Source organism: Bufo gargarizans, chromosome 1 (genome assembly GCF_014858855.1).
Source record: "Bufo gargarizans isolate SCDJY-AF-19 chromosome 1, ASM1485885v1, whole genome shotgun sequence".
Taxonomy (NCBI): Eukaryota; Metazoa; Chordata; class Amphibia; order Anura; family Bufonidae; genus Bufo; species Bufo gargarizans.
This window is the reverse complement of record NC_058080.1, coordinates 270,685,782-270,699,201: the sequence shown is the minus strand read 5'-3', so window position 1 is coordinate 270,699,201 and position 13,420 is coordinate 270,685,782. Positions and strand designations below refer to the sequence as shown.

The 13,420-nt window shown below is 42.1% G+C and overlaps 1 protein-coding gene across 2 annotated transcripts in view; it reads right to left on the bottom strand.

Annotated features, from left to right (window-relative positions):
• CDKL2 (cyclin dependent kinase like 2) overlaps window positions 1-13,420 on the bottom strand; it is a 99,294-nt gene that overhangs the window by 27,811 nt on the left and 58,063 nt on the right. For both annotated transcript variants that reach the window (XM_044277136.1, XM_044277128.1), the window contains exon 8: window positions 7,731-7,854. In XM_044277136.1, coding sequence (XP_044133071.1) covers window positions 7,731-7,854 — 124 coding nt within the window. The remainder of the gene's footprint in view (window positions 1-7,730; window positions 7,855-13,420) is intronic.

The following is a 13,420-nucleotide window of genomic DNA, read 5'->3' as shown; positions in this document are numbered from 1 at the left end:
TAGTGCTGGAGGGGTTAAAAATAATAAAAAAGTTAACTCACCTTCTCCTCTTGTTAGCGTAGATCCCGGTCTGTTCTTTAGCTGTGGACTGAATGACCTGAGGTGATGTCAGATCACATGCTCCAATCACATGGTCAAACACCATGGTGATGGAGCATGTGATCTGACGTCATCAAAGGTCCTTCAGCCACAGCTAAAGAACAGACCGGGATCTACGCTAACAAGAGGAGAAGGTGAGTTAACTTTTTTATTATTTTTAACCCTTCCTGCCCTATTATACTATGCATTCTGTATTCAGAATGCTATTATTTTCCCTTATAACCATGTTATAAGGGAAAATAATACAGTGAATAGACTGTCACCTAGAACCCATGCGTGAAAATCGCACCGCATCCGCACTTGCTTGCGGATGCTTGCGATTTTCACGCAACCCCATTCATTTCTATAGGGCCTGCGTTACGTGAAAAACGCACAAAGAGGAGCATGCTGCGATTTTCACGCAACGCATAAGTGATGCGTGAAAATCACCGCTCGTGTGCACAGCCCCATAGAAATGAATGGGTCAGGATTCAGTGCGGGTGCAATGCGTTCACCGCACGCATCGCACCCGCACGGAAAACTCGCCCGTGTGAAAGGGGCCTTACTGTCACACCTTCTAACAGTAGGTATGGCTCGTGGCAGTTGTAGAATAGAACTGAACATGTGTGACCACTTTAGTAGGTAGATGTGCACATTACTAAATGGATTAAACATCAGGGGGTGCCATTATAATGAACTAAAGAGAATATCTCACAATTGGAGCATTGTGTAACATAAAAAAAATTACAAAAGTAACGAGTTTTTCTTGCTGATATTAAAATAACATTTAACCCCTTAAGGACCGGGCTCATTTTCACCTTAAGGACCAGGCCATTTTTTGCAAATCTGACCAGTGTCACTTTAAGTGCTGATAACTTTAAAACGCTTTGACTTATCCAGGCCATTCTGAGATTGTTTTTTCGTCACATATTGTACTTCATGACACTGGTAAAATAAAGTAAAAAAAATTAATTTTTTTGCATAATAAAATACCTAATTTACCAAAAATTTTGAAAAATTAGCAAATTTCAAAGTTTCAGTTTCTCTACTTCTGTAATACATAGTAATACCCCCAAAAATTGTGATGACTTAACATTCCCCATATGTCTACTTCATGTTTGAATTATTTTGGGAATGATATTTTATTTTTTGGGGATGTTACAAGGCTTAGAAGTTTAGAAGCAAATCTTGAAATTTTTCAGAAATTTACAAAAACCCAATTTTTAGGGACCACTACAGCTCTGAAGTCACTTTGCGAGGCTTACATAATAGAAACCGCCCAAAAATGACCCCATTCTATAAACTACACCCCTCAAGGTATTCAAAACTGATTTTAGAAACTCCGTTAACCCTTTAGGTGTTGCACAAGAGTTATTGGCAAATTGGGATGAAATTTGAGAATTTCATTTTTTTGCCTAATTTTCCATTTTAACCCATTTTTTCCACTAACAAAGCAAGGGTTAACAGCCAAACAAGACTGTATCTTTATTGCCCTGACTCTGCTGTTTACAGAAACACCCAATATGTGTCCGTAAACTACTGTACGGCCACACAGCGGGGCGTAGAGTGAAAGGTGCGCCGTATGGTTTTTGGAAGCCAGATTTTGCTGGACAGTTTTTTTGACACCATGTCCCATTTGAAGCCCCCCTGATGCACCCCTAGAGTAGAAACTCCAAAAAAGTGACCCCATCTAAGAAACTACACCCCTCAAGGTATTCAAAACTGATTTTACAAACTTCGTTAACCCTTTAGGTGTTGCACAAGAGTTATTGGCAAATTGGGATGAAATTTGAGAATTTCATTTTTTTGCCTAATTTTCCATTTTAACCCATTTTTTCCACTAACAAAGCAAGGGTTAACAGCCAAACAAGACTGTATCTTTATTGCCCTGACTCTGCTGTTTACAGAAACACCCCAAATGTGGCCGTAAACTACTGTACGGCCACACAGCGGGGCGTAGAGTGAAAGGTGCGCCGTATGGTTTTTGGAAGCCAGATTTTGCTGGACAGTTTTTTTGACACCATGTCCCATTTGAAGCCCCCCTGATGCACCCCTAGAGTAGAAACTCCAAAAAAGTGACCCCATCTAAGAAACTACACCCCTCAAGGTATTCAAAACTGATTTTACAAACTTTGTCAACCCTTTAGGTGTTGCACAAGATTTAATGGAAAATAGAGATACAATTTCAAAATTTCACTTTTTTGGCAGATTTTCCATTTTAATATTTTTTTTCCAGTTACAAAGCAAGGGTTAACAGCCAAACAAAACTCATTATTTATGGCCCTGATTCTGTAGTTTACAGAAACACCCCATATGTGGTCGTAAATTGCTGTACGGGCACACAGTAGGGCGCAGAAGGAAAGGAATGCCATACGGTTTTTGGAAGGCAGATTTTGCTGGACAGTTTTTTTGACACCATGTCCCATTTGAAGCCCCCCTGATGCACCCCTAGAGTAGAAACTCCAAAAAAGTGACCCCATTTTAGAAAGTACGGAATAGGGTGGCAGTATTGTTGGTACTAGTTTAGGGTACATATGATTTTTGGTTGCTCTATATTACACTTTTTGTGCGGCAAGGTAACAAGAAATAGCTTTTTTGGCACGTTTTTTTTTTTGTTATTTACAACATTCATCTGACAGGTTAGATCATGTGGTAATTTTATAGAGCAGGTTGTCACGGACGCGGCGATACCTAATATGTATACAATTTTTTTTATTTATGTAAGTTTTATACAATAACTTCATTTTTAAAACCAAAAAATTGTTTAGTGTCTCCATAGTCTAAGAGCCATAGTTTTTACAGTTTTTGGGCGATTATCTTGAGTAGGGTCTAATTTTTTGCGGGATGAGATGACGGTTTGATTGGCACTATTTTGCTATTACACTTTTTGTGACGTAAGATGGCAAAAAATTGCTTTTTTTACACTTTTTTTTTCTTTTTTTTTTACGGTGCTCACCTGAGGGGTTAGGTCATGTGATAATTTTATAGAGCCGGTCGATACGGACGCGGCGATACCTAATATGTATACTTTATTTTTATTTATAAAAGTTTTACACAATTATTTTATTTTTGAAACAAAAAAAATCATGTTTTAGTGTTTCCATAGTCTAAGAGCCATAGTTTTTTCAGTTTTTGGGCGATTATCTTGAGTAGGGTCTCATTTTTTGCGGGATGAGATGACGGTTTTATTGGTACTATTTTGGCGTACATGCGACTTTTTTGATCACTTTTATTACCTTTTTTGGGAAGTAAGGTGGGCAAAATTTCAATTTTCTCATAGTTTTTATTTGTTTATTTTTATGGCGTTCACCGTGCGGGGAAAGTAACATGACCGTTTTATAGATCAGGTCGTTACGGACGCGGCGATACCTAATATGTGTAGTGTATTTTTTTATTTTTATTTTTATTCAGTGATAAATGTTTTTTTATTTTATCTTAACTTTTTTTAACTTTTTTTTAAAAAAATTTGACCCAGACCCACTTGGTTCTTGAAGATCCAGTGGGTCTGATGTCTGTAAAATACAGTACAGAAACTATATAGGTTTCTGCACTGTATTTTACTTACACTGAACAGATCTATGCTTTCAGCACAGATCTGTTCAGCACCATGGACAGCAGGACGCCTGAGCAGGCGTCCTGTTGCCATGGGAACCTTCCCCGTCTGTCACAACTTCGCAGACGGGGAAGGGTGAGGACGGGGCTTCGGGGGGCTCTCTGGGGGCTCTCTCCCTCTCCCATCGGGGGGCTGCAAAGGCACAGCAGCCCCCCGATCGGAGAGGGAGGGAGCTCCTTGCGCTGTTAACCTTTTTCATACAGCGGTCCGTACGGACCGCTGCATGGAAAGGGTTAAACGGCTGACATCGCATCACCGATGTCAGCCGTTTATACCAGGGTGCCAGCAATGTGCTGGCACCCTGGTATAACCCACTAGACGCCAACGATTATGCAATGGGAGGCGGGCGGGGGATCGCGATCCCGCCTGCCGCACCGCCCGCCTCCCGCAACGCCCCCACTGCCTGCGACACCCCCCCTGCACCACCCGCCGCCATCAAATCATGCAGGGGTGCAGGGGGGGGTGCGCAATATTGATTTTAGGCACTCTGAAGTTTCTGATCCCCGCGGTCAGGGACCGCGGGGATCAGAAACTGCAAAAAGCGCAGCAAACCGCCGGGGTGAATTGACCTGCGGTTTGCTGCGATCGCCGACACGGGGGGGTCAAATGACCCCCCCCTGCATTGTTACGGGATGCCGGCTGAATGATTTCAGCCGGCGTCCCGTTCCGATTAACCCCCGCGGCGCCGGAATGCAGATTTTAAGTCAGGACGTACCGGTACGTCCTCGGTCCTTAAGGACTCGGGAAATAGGGCGTACCGGTACGTCCTCGGTCCTTAAGGGGTTAATGGTGGCACAACCCATTTAAATGAGCATTGCTATGCTCGGCACATCCGAGTGCTCGGCCGAATACTTCAGGTGCTCGAGTAGAATTTAATACAATGAAAATCAATGGGAGACCCGAGCATCAAACCAGGCACTCCCTGCTCGGAAGAGAAGATGGTGTCTGGTTCACAAAAAAAGTTAGAAATTTATGGAAACCCCATCAAACTGGTTTGGAAACAGCATTAAGAGGATGGCTGGGTGCATCTTGGACTCCTCTTATCTACAATATACAATAGACAACCACACAAAGGCTATATGCCAAAAGCCAGGTATATGCAAGCCATCAATCTATTCATGAGACAGATGACAGCCTTGTGCACTATCTGACATTCCAAACCAACTCTCATCTGACTGAGAGCTAGTAAGCCTCAAAGTTACTTCAAATCTGTTGGATGGCTTGGGTGGACCTGCGCACCTAGATCAATATCATTAGGGAGACAAAAAGTTTTCTGATTGTCCTAACATAATATTCAATAACCTTTCTATACAGTTTAGTCATGTAAAAACGAATTTGCATAAACATGGGCATATAGGAAAGACATGCATGGAAAATTCGCGATCTACACTACTCATGAACATTACCATCTATTGGTTTCATAGTCTTATGACAAGACTATTAGTGTAGCCTTTTGCTGGGAAAATTTGCAATTAGAATATTCGCAATCTACACTACTCATGAACAGCTCCATCTTTTGATTTCATAGTCTTATGACAGGACTATTACTCATGTCATAAGACTATGAAAACAATAGATGGCACTGTTCATCTTGTTGGGGCGCTAGTAAGTGGGGCACACTGCTCAACAGAGTCCACACACCGTGTAGCACTCAGTCTATAATAGCTTGTGCTAACACTGAGGTGTATATCGGATTGCTGCTATCATTCACACATCTCCTAGCACTTTATCTGTGGTAATATGAGCTTGCTAGGGTGTATCTGAGGACTATTGCCCTGCTTGTAATGACTCATGAACAGCGCTGTCTATTGGTTTCATAGTCTTAAGTCTATGAAACCAATAGATGGCGCTGTTCATGAGTTATGTAGTTTGCAAATATTCTAATCGTGAATTTTTATCGCAAATTTTCCATGCAAAAGGCTATACTAATAATCTTGTCATAAGACTATGAAACCAATAGATGGCGCTGTTCATGACTCATGAACAGCTCCATCTATTGGTTTTATAGTCTAATGACAAGACTATTACTCTTGTCATAAGACTATGAAACCAATAGATGGCGCTGTTCATGAGTAGTGTAGATCGCAAATTTTCCATGCAAATGGTGATTTATGCAAATTAGTTTTTACATGACAAAGCTGTATAGAAAGGTTATTGAGTATTATGCTAGCACAATCAGAAAACCTTTTGTCTCCCTAATGATATTGATCTAGGTGCGCAGGTCCACCCAAGCCATCCAACAGATCTGAAGTAACTTTGAGGCTTACTAGCTCTTAGTCAGATGAGAGCTGGTTTGGAATGCACATGGCTGCCATTGTAAGGTATGCTGATTAAGCCTGTTATCTGTCTCATGGATAGATTGATGTCTTGCACATACGTGGCTTTTGGCATATAGCCTTTGTGTGGTTGTCTATTGGATGTCATAGATAATTGGGATCCAAGACATATCCAGCTATCCTCTTAATGCTGTTTCCAAACCATTTTGAAGGGGGTTTCCATCAATTTCTAACCTTTTTTGTGAACCAGACACCCTCTTCTCTTCCGAGCAGGGGGTTCTCCCATTGACTTCCATTGTGCTTAGTAGAGCTCACGAGCATACCGATGAGTTCAGCCAGAGCGTTCGAGCACACAAGCACTTTGGTGCTTGATCAACACTAATGAGCATGCCTTTCAGAGCATGCACAGTGAAATGGAGTATCCTTGTTCCAGCTTCATCTGTGCCCTGTGCAGGACACAGAGTAATAATGACTTCAGCAGAGATTCGGGTGAAGTTGCAGCCTCTTTGGGATGTCAATGATAACGCAATAGGTTGATTACAGCATGGACTGCAGGGTGCATTTTATACTCTGGTCTTAATAAGCCCCGGCACTGGATCGCCAAAGTTTCCTTGCTGTCTTTAAATGGGGAGCCGGCGACATCCTCGTCTCCATAGTAACAAGGGGGCAGCGAGGACCCGGCCGAGCATGCCTCCTCAGCGTGTCTGGCGTCCTTCATCCCCTAGACAACCAGCAATGGGGAACTGAGCGCCGATGGCAATGAGTTGGCGCTCAGGTGTTTAGATCTGTTGGACATGGGTCACATGATGCTGGCCATGTCATGATTCAATTAGACCAATTTAAACAGGTAACCTGCTGGCCACATGTTGCCTGTGATTGGTCTTATTACCTCACTAGCATTCTCTGCATGTGTGACTTTGTTTGTTTGACTTCGGCTTGTATTTGACCTTGACCTGGTGTTACCCCTTGTACTGATGCGATCTCTTGGCTCCTGATCTCGGCTTGTATTGACTTTGATTTTGTATTAACCCTTGTGCCTGTGTTACCTCCTGGCTCTTGACCTGGGCTTCCAGTTGTTTCTGTTGTGGTACTTTCCCAGCCTGGGAAGCTTTGCGCTTGTGTTTGTTCTGTCTTTGTATTTTGTTGTCTTCCCTCGTTATTTCCTTCCTTTTAGACCCCTGCACGTATGTAAGCTAGGGACTGCCGCCCAGTTGTACCCCGTGGGTTAGGAGGACTATGCAAGTAGGTAGGAATAGAGGAGTGGGTGGAGTTTAGGACTGCACTTATCCCTACCTTTTCGTGACATGTCTAACATTTAGATAATTTTCTACTCCTAAACTTTCTCCTATACCTAGGTGTAGAAAATGATGAATGAGACATCCCATCCCCTTCTCCGCCCATGACACGCCCCTGGCATGAGCGTGGAAGAAGTCGCAGATTGCGTGCAGCAGAATCTGCCCCAAATATATGCCACAAAAGTATATATTTTTGTAATTGACACCTAGTGTGTCTATGCGTAGACATGGCAATGCCCAGATGACTTGTAGGAGATACAGCATGTGCACAAATATAATTTTTTTTTTTTTTTTTGCATTAATCAATATCAGTATTATATACTGCTAAAGCTGTTAACAAGCTGAATAACTTTTAAGTGGAGGTTTAGCAGAAGAAAGCCAAGGACCCAGTTGTGTTCTCGTTTTGCTTTACACATTTATACATTGTGTTGCGATAAAAGATATATACTGTACATTCATGTGGTATACCTGTATGGCCAATGCCTTCTTCTCTCCTGGGTAATCATCTTTCTTGCAGTTCTTTATTTTTCTGGGTGGTGATGGATTGTCTTTAGAGAGCTTTTGGACTTTGACACTGATTTCCTGTGAGAACCTTTTAAGAATGTAATGGAAGTTATTATATTCTATAGCTACAGTACATATCATGCAACCTGCCTTGTGATCTTTTCATAAAAATTGTTCTTCTGCATATTGAGACATTCCTATCCTAAATTTCTGCTGTGTTATTACATTTAATGATCTATATATAATATTCTTGCATAGTACAAGTGGATCATCGTTATAAAATGGGATATCATTGACCACTTTTTGCATGTTAATATAATACAACATTTGTTCTATTGCTACTCATGCAATTCTACACACAAGGCCATGTCTAGGTAAAGATCATGTCATATTACAAAAAAGTCTATCAAGAAATATGGACTTATAATATCCACATTAAACTATCTGCATGTCGGATGTAACACCTGGAGCCCTCGCCATTCTATTGAAATAAACTGAGCATCATACTGTAGCTCTTACATAGGGGAATTTGGGCATGAAATCTAAACTACAGTACAACTAGTCTGTCTGAAAAACCCATGTTCAGCAATCATATCTCAATGCTAAACTTTTTAAAGAGGGCTAATACTCCTGGTGAGCTGTGATTTGAGGGGAAGAGACCTCTAAGATTGGCCTCCATGTTGATTGTCAGTGTAACAAATGGTAGTCCTCGGCAGGAAATCTGACTATGTTATAAGGGTTTACAGTACTATTTAAAAATGACTTTTCTTCCCCAGAAACAGCACCACACTACTTGTCCATGGGCTGTGCCTAAAACTGTCACTCTGCTTCATTAAAGAGGTTGTGTCATCTCAGACGATGGGGCATATTGCTAGGATATGACCCCATTGTCTGATAGGTGTGGGTCCCACCTCTGGGACCTGCACCTATCTTGTAAACAGAGCCTTGAAAGTCATGGAGGGCGCACCACGCATGTATGTCCACCACTCTAATTTATTTTTATGGGGCCAACGGAAATAGTCGAGCCAGCGCTCAGCTATTTTCAGAGGCCCCACAGAAATGAATCGAGGGCAACCGCTCATGCGCGATGAGCCCTCCGTGACTTTCAATGCTCTGTTTACTAATGATGAGCGGCAGGGGCTATATTCGAATTTGCGATATTTCACAAATATTTAATATTTTATTGCAAATTTCAAGAATTTGAGATTATTTTATTGAATCCGAAAAATCGGCAATGTAAAAATCACGTAATGCTATTTTACGCGAAATACAGGTGTGGGTCACTTTGGCTACATTTTTCAAGCTGGTATAAGTTTCCTGAGACTGGAAAAAATGGTTGGCACAGCAGAGCATTAGAATAGCTTTATATGCAGATAGAGTCAAGTGCTATAATATATTTGCGATTGCGCTAATCGGCAGTGATTAGAATATTTTTTTGCACTACGTGCAACTTCACATTTTAGCAGGTCTGACTACTGATTACTGATTGGTGCACTAAGTATTGTTGTGAACTTGACATTGCTTTCTTCTCATTGGCCCACAAGCAAAAAGCAGAGAGGAATCATATGCTCAGATGGGAAAAAAATGCTGAATATTCGATATAACGAATATATAGCAGTATATCCTAAATATTTGTGAATTCTTGAAGTGGCGATATTCACGATAAAAATTCGCTATTCGAATATTCGTGCTCAACACAACTGTTTACGAGATAGGTACGGGTTCCAGAGAAGAAAAGCATCCCCACAGCATGATGCTGCCATAACCATGTGTCAGTTTAGGTGGACAGCCATGTCTTGGTAGGTTTGCAGTTTGTGCCATGCACCTTCCGTTTTCGGATGATGAATTGAACAGTGCTCCGTGAGATGTTTAGAGCTTGGGATATTTTTTTATAACCTAACCCTGCTTTGCACTTCTCTACAACTTTATCCCTGACCTGTCTGGTGTGTTCCTTGGTTTTCATGATGCTGTTTGATCACTAATGCTCTCTAACAAACCTCTGAGGCCTTCACAGAACAGCTGTAGTTATTCTGAGAATACATTACACATAGGTGGACTCTATTTACTAATCAGATGACTTCTAAAGGCAATTGGACACACAGAATTTAATCTAGGGGTATCAGAGTACAGGGGGCTGAATACAAATGCACGCCACACTTTTCAGATTTTTATTTATTAAAAATGTTGAAAACCATGTGTCATTTTCTTTCCACTCCGCACATACTTTTTTAAGTTTATATCTCTGGAATTTGTGCAAATGAAAGTAGACAACCTCATTAACTATAACAGGGACTTTAGGAATTGATACTCCGCTTCCCAATTGCTGAACCGTGTGTACTTGAGACAAACAAAGTAAATTACTTGTTAGTTCTCAGAACCATGTGTGTCTGATGTTCTGGGAGTACAACTGGTTCTAGATACTTCTCAAGGATGAACAACTCATGGATAAGATAAGGTTTTTTGTAATTAAATGTGCTTGATTTGCAAACATCAAAAATAAGTTATTATTGTTATTAATCACGCGATGCTTACGTAAGTGACAATATCTGTGTTGGCTTGAGTTCTAGAAAATGGGTATAAATATTTGTATCCTTCCAATAAAGTCAAGAGGTCATTCCGATACAACCTTGACCCTGTGTCATTTATCTCTTCCGAGTACTCATACATTTGCCTGATTTGGACCCCAGCAGGTCAAAGTATAAGGGGTTTAGCCCTAACAATTCTTGGCGCCCAACATGGGGCTCGACCAGTGGACTCCTCCCAACAACTCCGACCGATTAAGGAGAGGGACCAGGACGAACAGATGATCTAAAAACAGCGCTGTTAAGGTAAGAAGCTTATTCTTACAAATATATCTGTGTCTCCTTTGCCTTTCTGCCTGGGATCAGGACTGTGGGGAAGTAAAAAAGGTCTACTTAAGGTCGAGCCATATTTGAGAGGTAAGAACCCCAACCGTGTCATTCCTATGATCGCTGGGTATGGATAATATTTTTTTTTGAACACCTTTGGGTTTGCACTTGGTATCATGATATATGTCTTAGTAGTCCTCTGGATTTTGTATAGAATCACAGTGAATACAGCACAGGGAAATCAGGAGCCCTGGAACCCCTTAAGGCTCAGCTGAAAGCAGGTAGGGGTTGTTGTTCTGCTGTCCTACGTAGTATACACTAGAGGAAGGAAGTCTAGTGGGGAAGCACCATGAGGAAAGGGACAAGCAGGGAATTAAAAATACAGACGTCTGGAGATAATTAGTGCATTCAGTTAAGGGATTGGAAAGTAAAATGGGAAACTCCCATGCAATCCCTGAGGGCTACAAACTGGCTAATGAAGTGGTAGAGTATATGGAAGGTAAACAAGATAAGAAAAAGACAGAGAAAGTGTTAGAAAAGGCTGGGATGAAGTATGGAAATTTAAACCCTAGAACATGGCAGAAGTTTAAGGAGTTAAATGGAGGGTGGATAAAGTATCATGAATGTGAGGAGATAGTGAACACTTGGTGTAAAGTCGCAAATCATGTGGAGAATCAGCACTGGGTGTGCAGACATATTAGAGGTAATCTGTATTACCCCCAGCAGCATATAGTAACATACGCACCATGCAGTCCTGAGGATCAAATGGGGCTTCTGGGTAAGGTCCCTGACCCCCTGACAAGACCAATGCCCGCCCACCGTATGTTTCAGCAGATTCAAGTCACTTACAGAGGGACTTTGGCTGACTTAAATAATTTAATGGCTTTAAAAATGGGAGAGTCTTCTTACAGCCCCCTTAAGGAGCAGTTGTTTAATGAGAGGGTGAAGAATGAGCAAAATTTAGCATGGAGTGACTGGGAGAAGGCTGAGTTCTCAGGTAAGGATGAAGGTGGTAGTACAGGAGACCAAGGAGGGCGTGGTGTCATTTGAATCCAGACTACAGACTGTGTGGACAGACATGGGATGGGACACGACAGGACCAATGGGACAGAAACTGTTGACATTTGCCTTCATGGAAGGACTGAGACCTGCTTTGCAGGCAAAATTGAAAGCCTGCAAAGCAGAGTGGGGGGTAACACCATTACCCCAAATAGTTGCTGCTGCTAAAGGTCTGGAGCTGGGCACATCTAGTTCCAAGCCCTTAAAGATAAACATGGTCCAGGGCCAACAGAGACCATGGTCTGGTTAGCAGGGGAGACAGAGGAGGAATGATTTTAAATGTTACAATTGTGGAAAACCAGGACATAGTCGGAGAAACTATCGTTCCTCTCCCCAACAGCCTCGACAGGACCAGGATCCTCAGAGGCAGGGGCCTGCGCGCACCCCTGCCTCTGTGGGTTCACAATAGGAGTCCGGCAACCCCGTGTCCTTATCTGCCATAAGAACAGCAAAAGCAGGATGTCAAATACAAATACCGGTTCAGGTGAGGAATTAACAAGTTCCCTTTCTGGTAGACACGGTGGCAGCCAAAACAGTGATAAATCCAGATTATGTTAAACCATGGCAGATAAGTGCACAGCGTTTCACCCTCATCTGGTTTCACGGGGGAAGTAGTCTATGTTCCAGAAACATTGCCTATAAAGTTGAAGATCAAAGATTGCACGGTGGTAGCACAGTTGTTGGTCAACGAAAATATTCCTTTTAATCTTTTAGGCACTGATGTTTTGCAGGCACTGGGGGCACATATTCATTTAAATGAGGACAGTACCACACAGGTAGATATAGGAGCCTCGGATAAGGTTCTGTGTCAAGTTACGGCCCTGTACCTAGAGCCTGAGATTGGATGCCAATTACACTACAAGGATTGCGGGGAGTTACAGGTAGTCCTGGACAAATTATGGGCATCCACAAAGTTAGACATTGGGAAACTTAATGTTACCCCTTTCATGGTTCATCTCAAACCAGGTTGCCAACCACCCTTGTTAAGCTGTACCCCTTGAGTCATGCCCAAGAGCAGTCAGTAGCCTTACAAGTGAAACAATATGAGAGAATGGGTGTCTTAGTAAGGACCAGTTCTCCAGCAACTACACTCCTGTTCCCAGTTAAGAAGAAACCAGTAAAGGGATAACCAGGAACATACAGGATGGTTCATGATCTTAGGGAGGTCAATAAGGTCACGTTCTGCAGACTCCCATTGTACCAAATCCACATACTTTGTTATCACAGGTACCACCAACTGCTACACATTTCACTGTGATAGACCTGACAAATGTGTTCTTCGGTGTTCCCCTACATGTTGATTGTCAATATCTGTTTGCATTTACATTTAAAGGTAATCAATATGCATGGACAGCTTTACCCCAAGGAGCACAGAATTCACCTAAAATGTACACACATGCCCTCCAGTCAGTTTTATCTGGTTGGTTTTATATTGTGTTACTTCAATATGTTGATGATCTACTCCTTTATGCAGAAAACCGGACAAAAAAGTAGAAAAGCCACACTGTCTTTGTTGATATTTCTTGCAGAAAGTGGTTGCAAAGCTTCCCGAGACAAACTGCAATACTGCCAGTCAAGAGTTACATTTCTGGGACATTGTCTCTCAGAGGGTGCAAGGCACCTTACTGAGGAGAGAAAACAAGTGGTGAAGGATATAAAACTCCCTCAGGGGCCAGAACCTCTCAGGATGTTTTTGGGTCTGGTCTCATACTGCAGACCCTGGATAAGGCATGCATCCATGCTTAT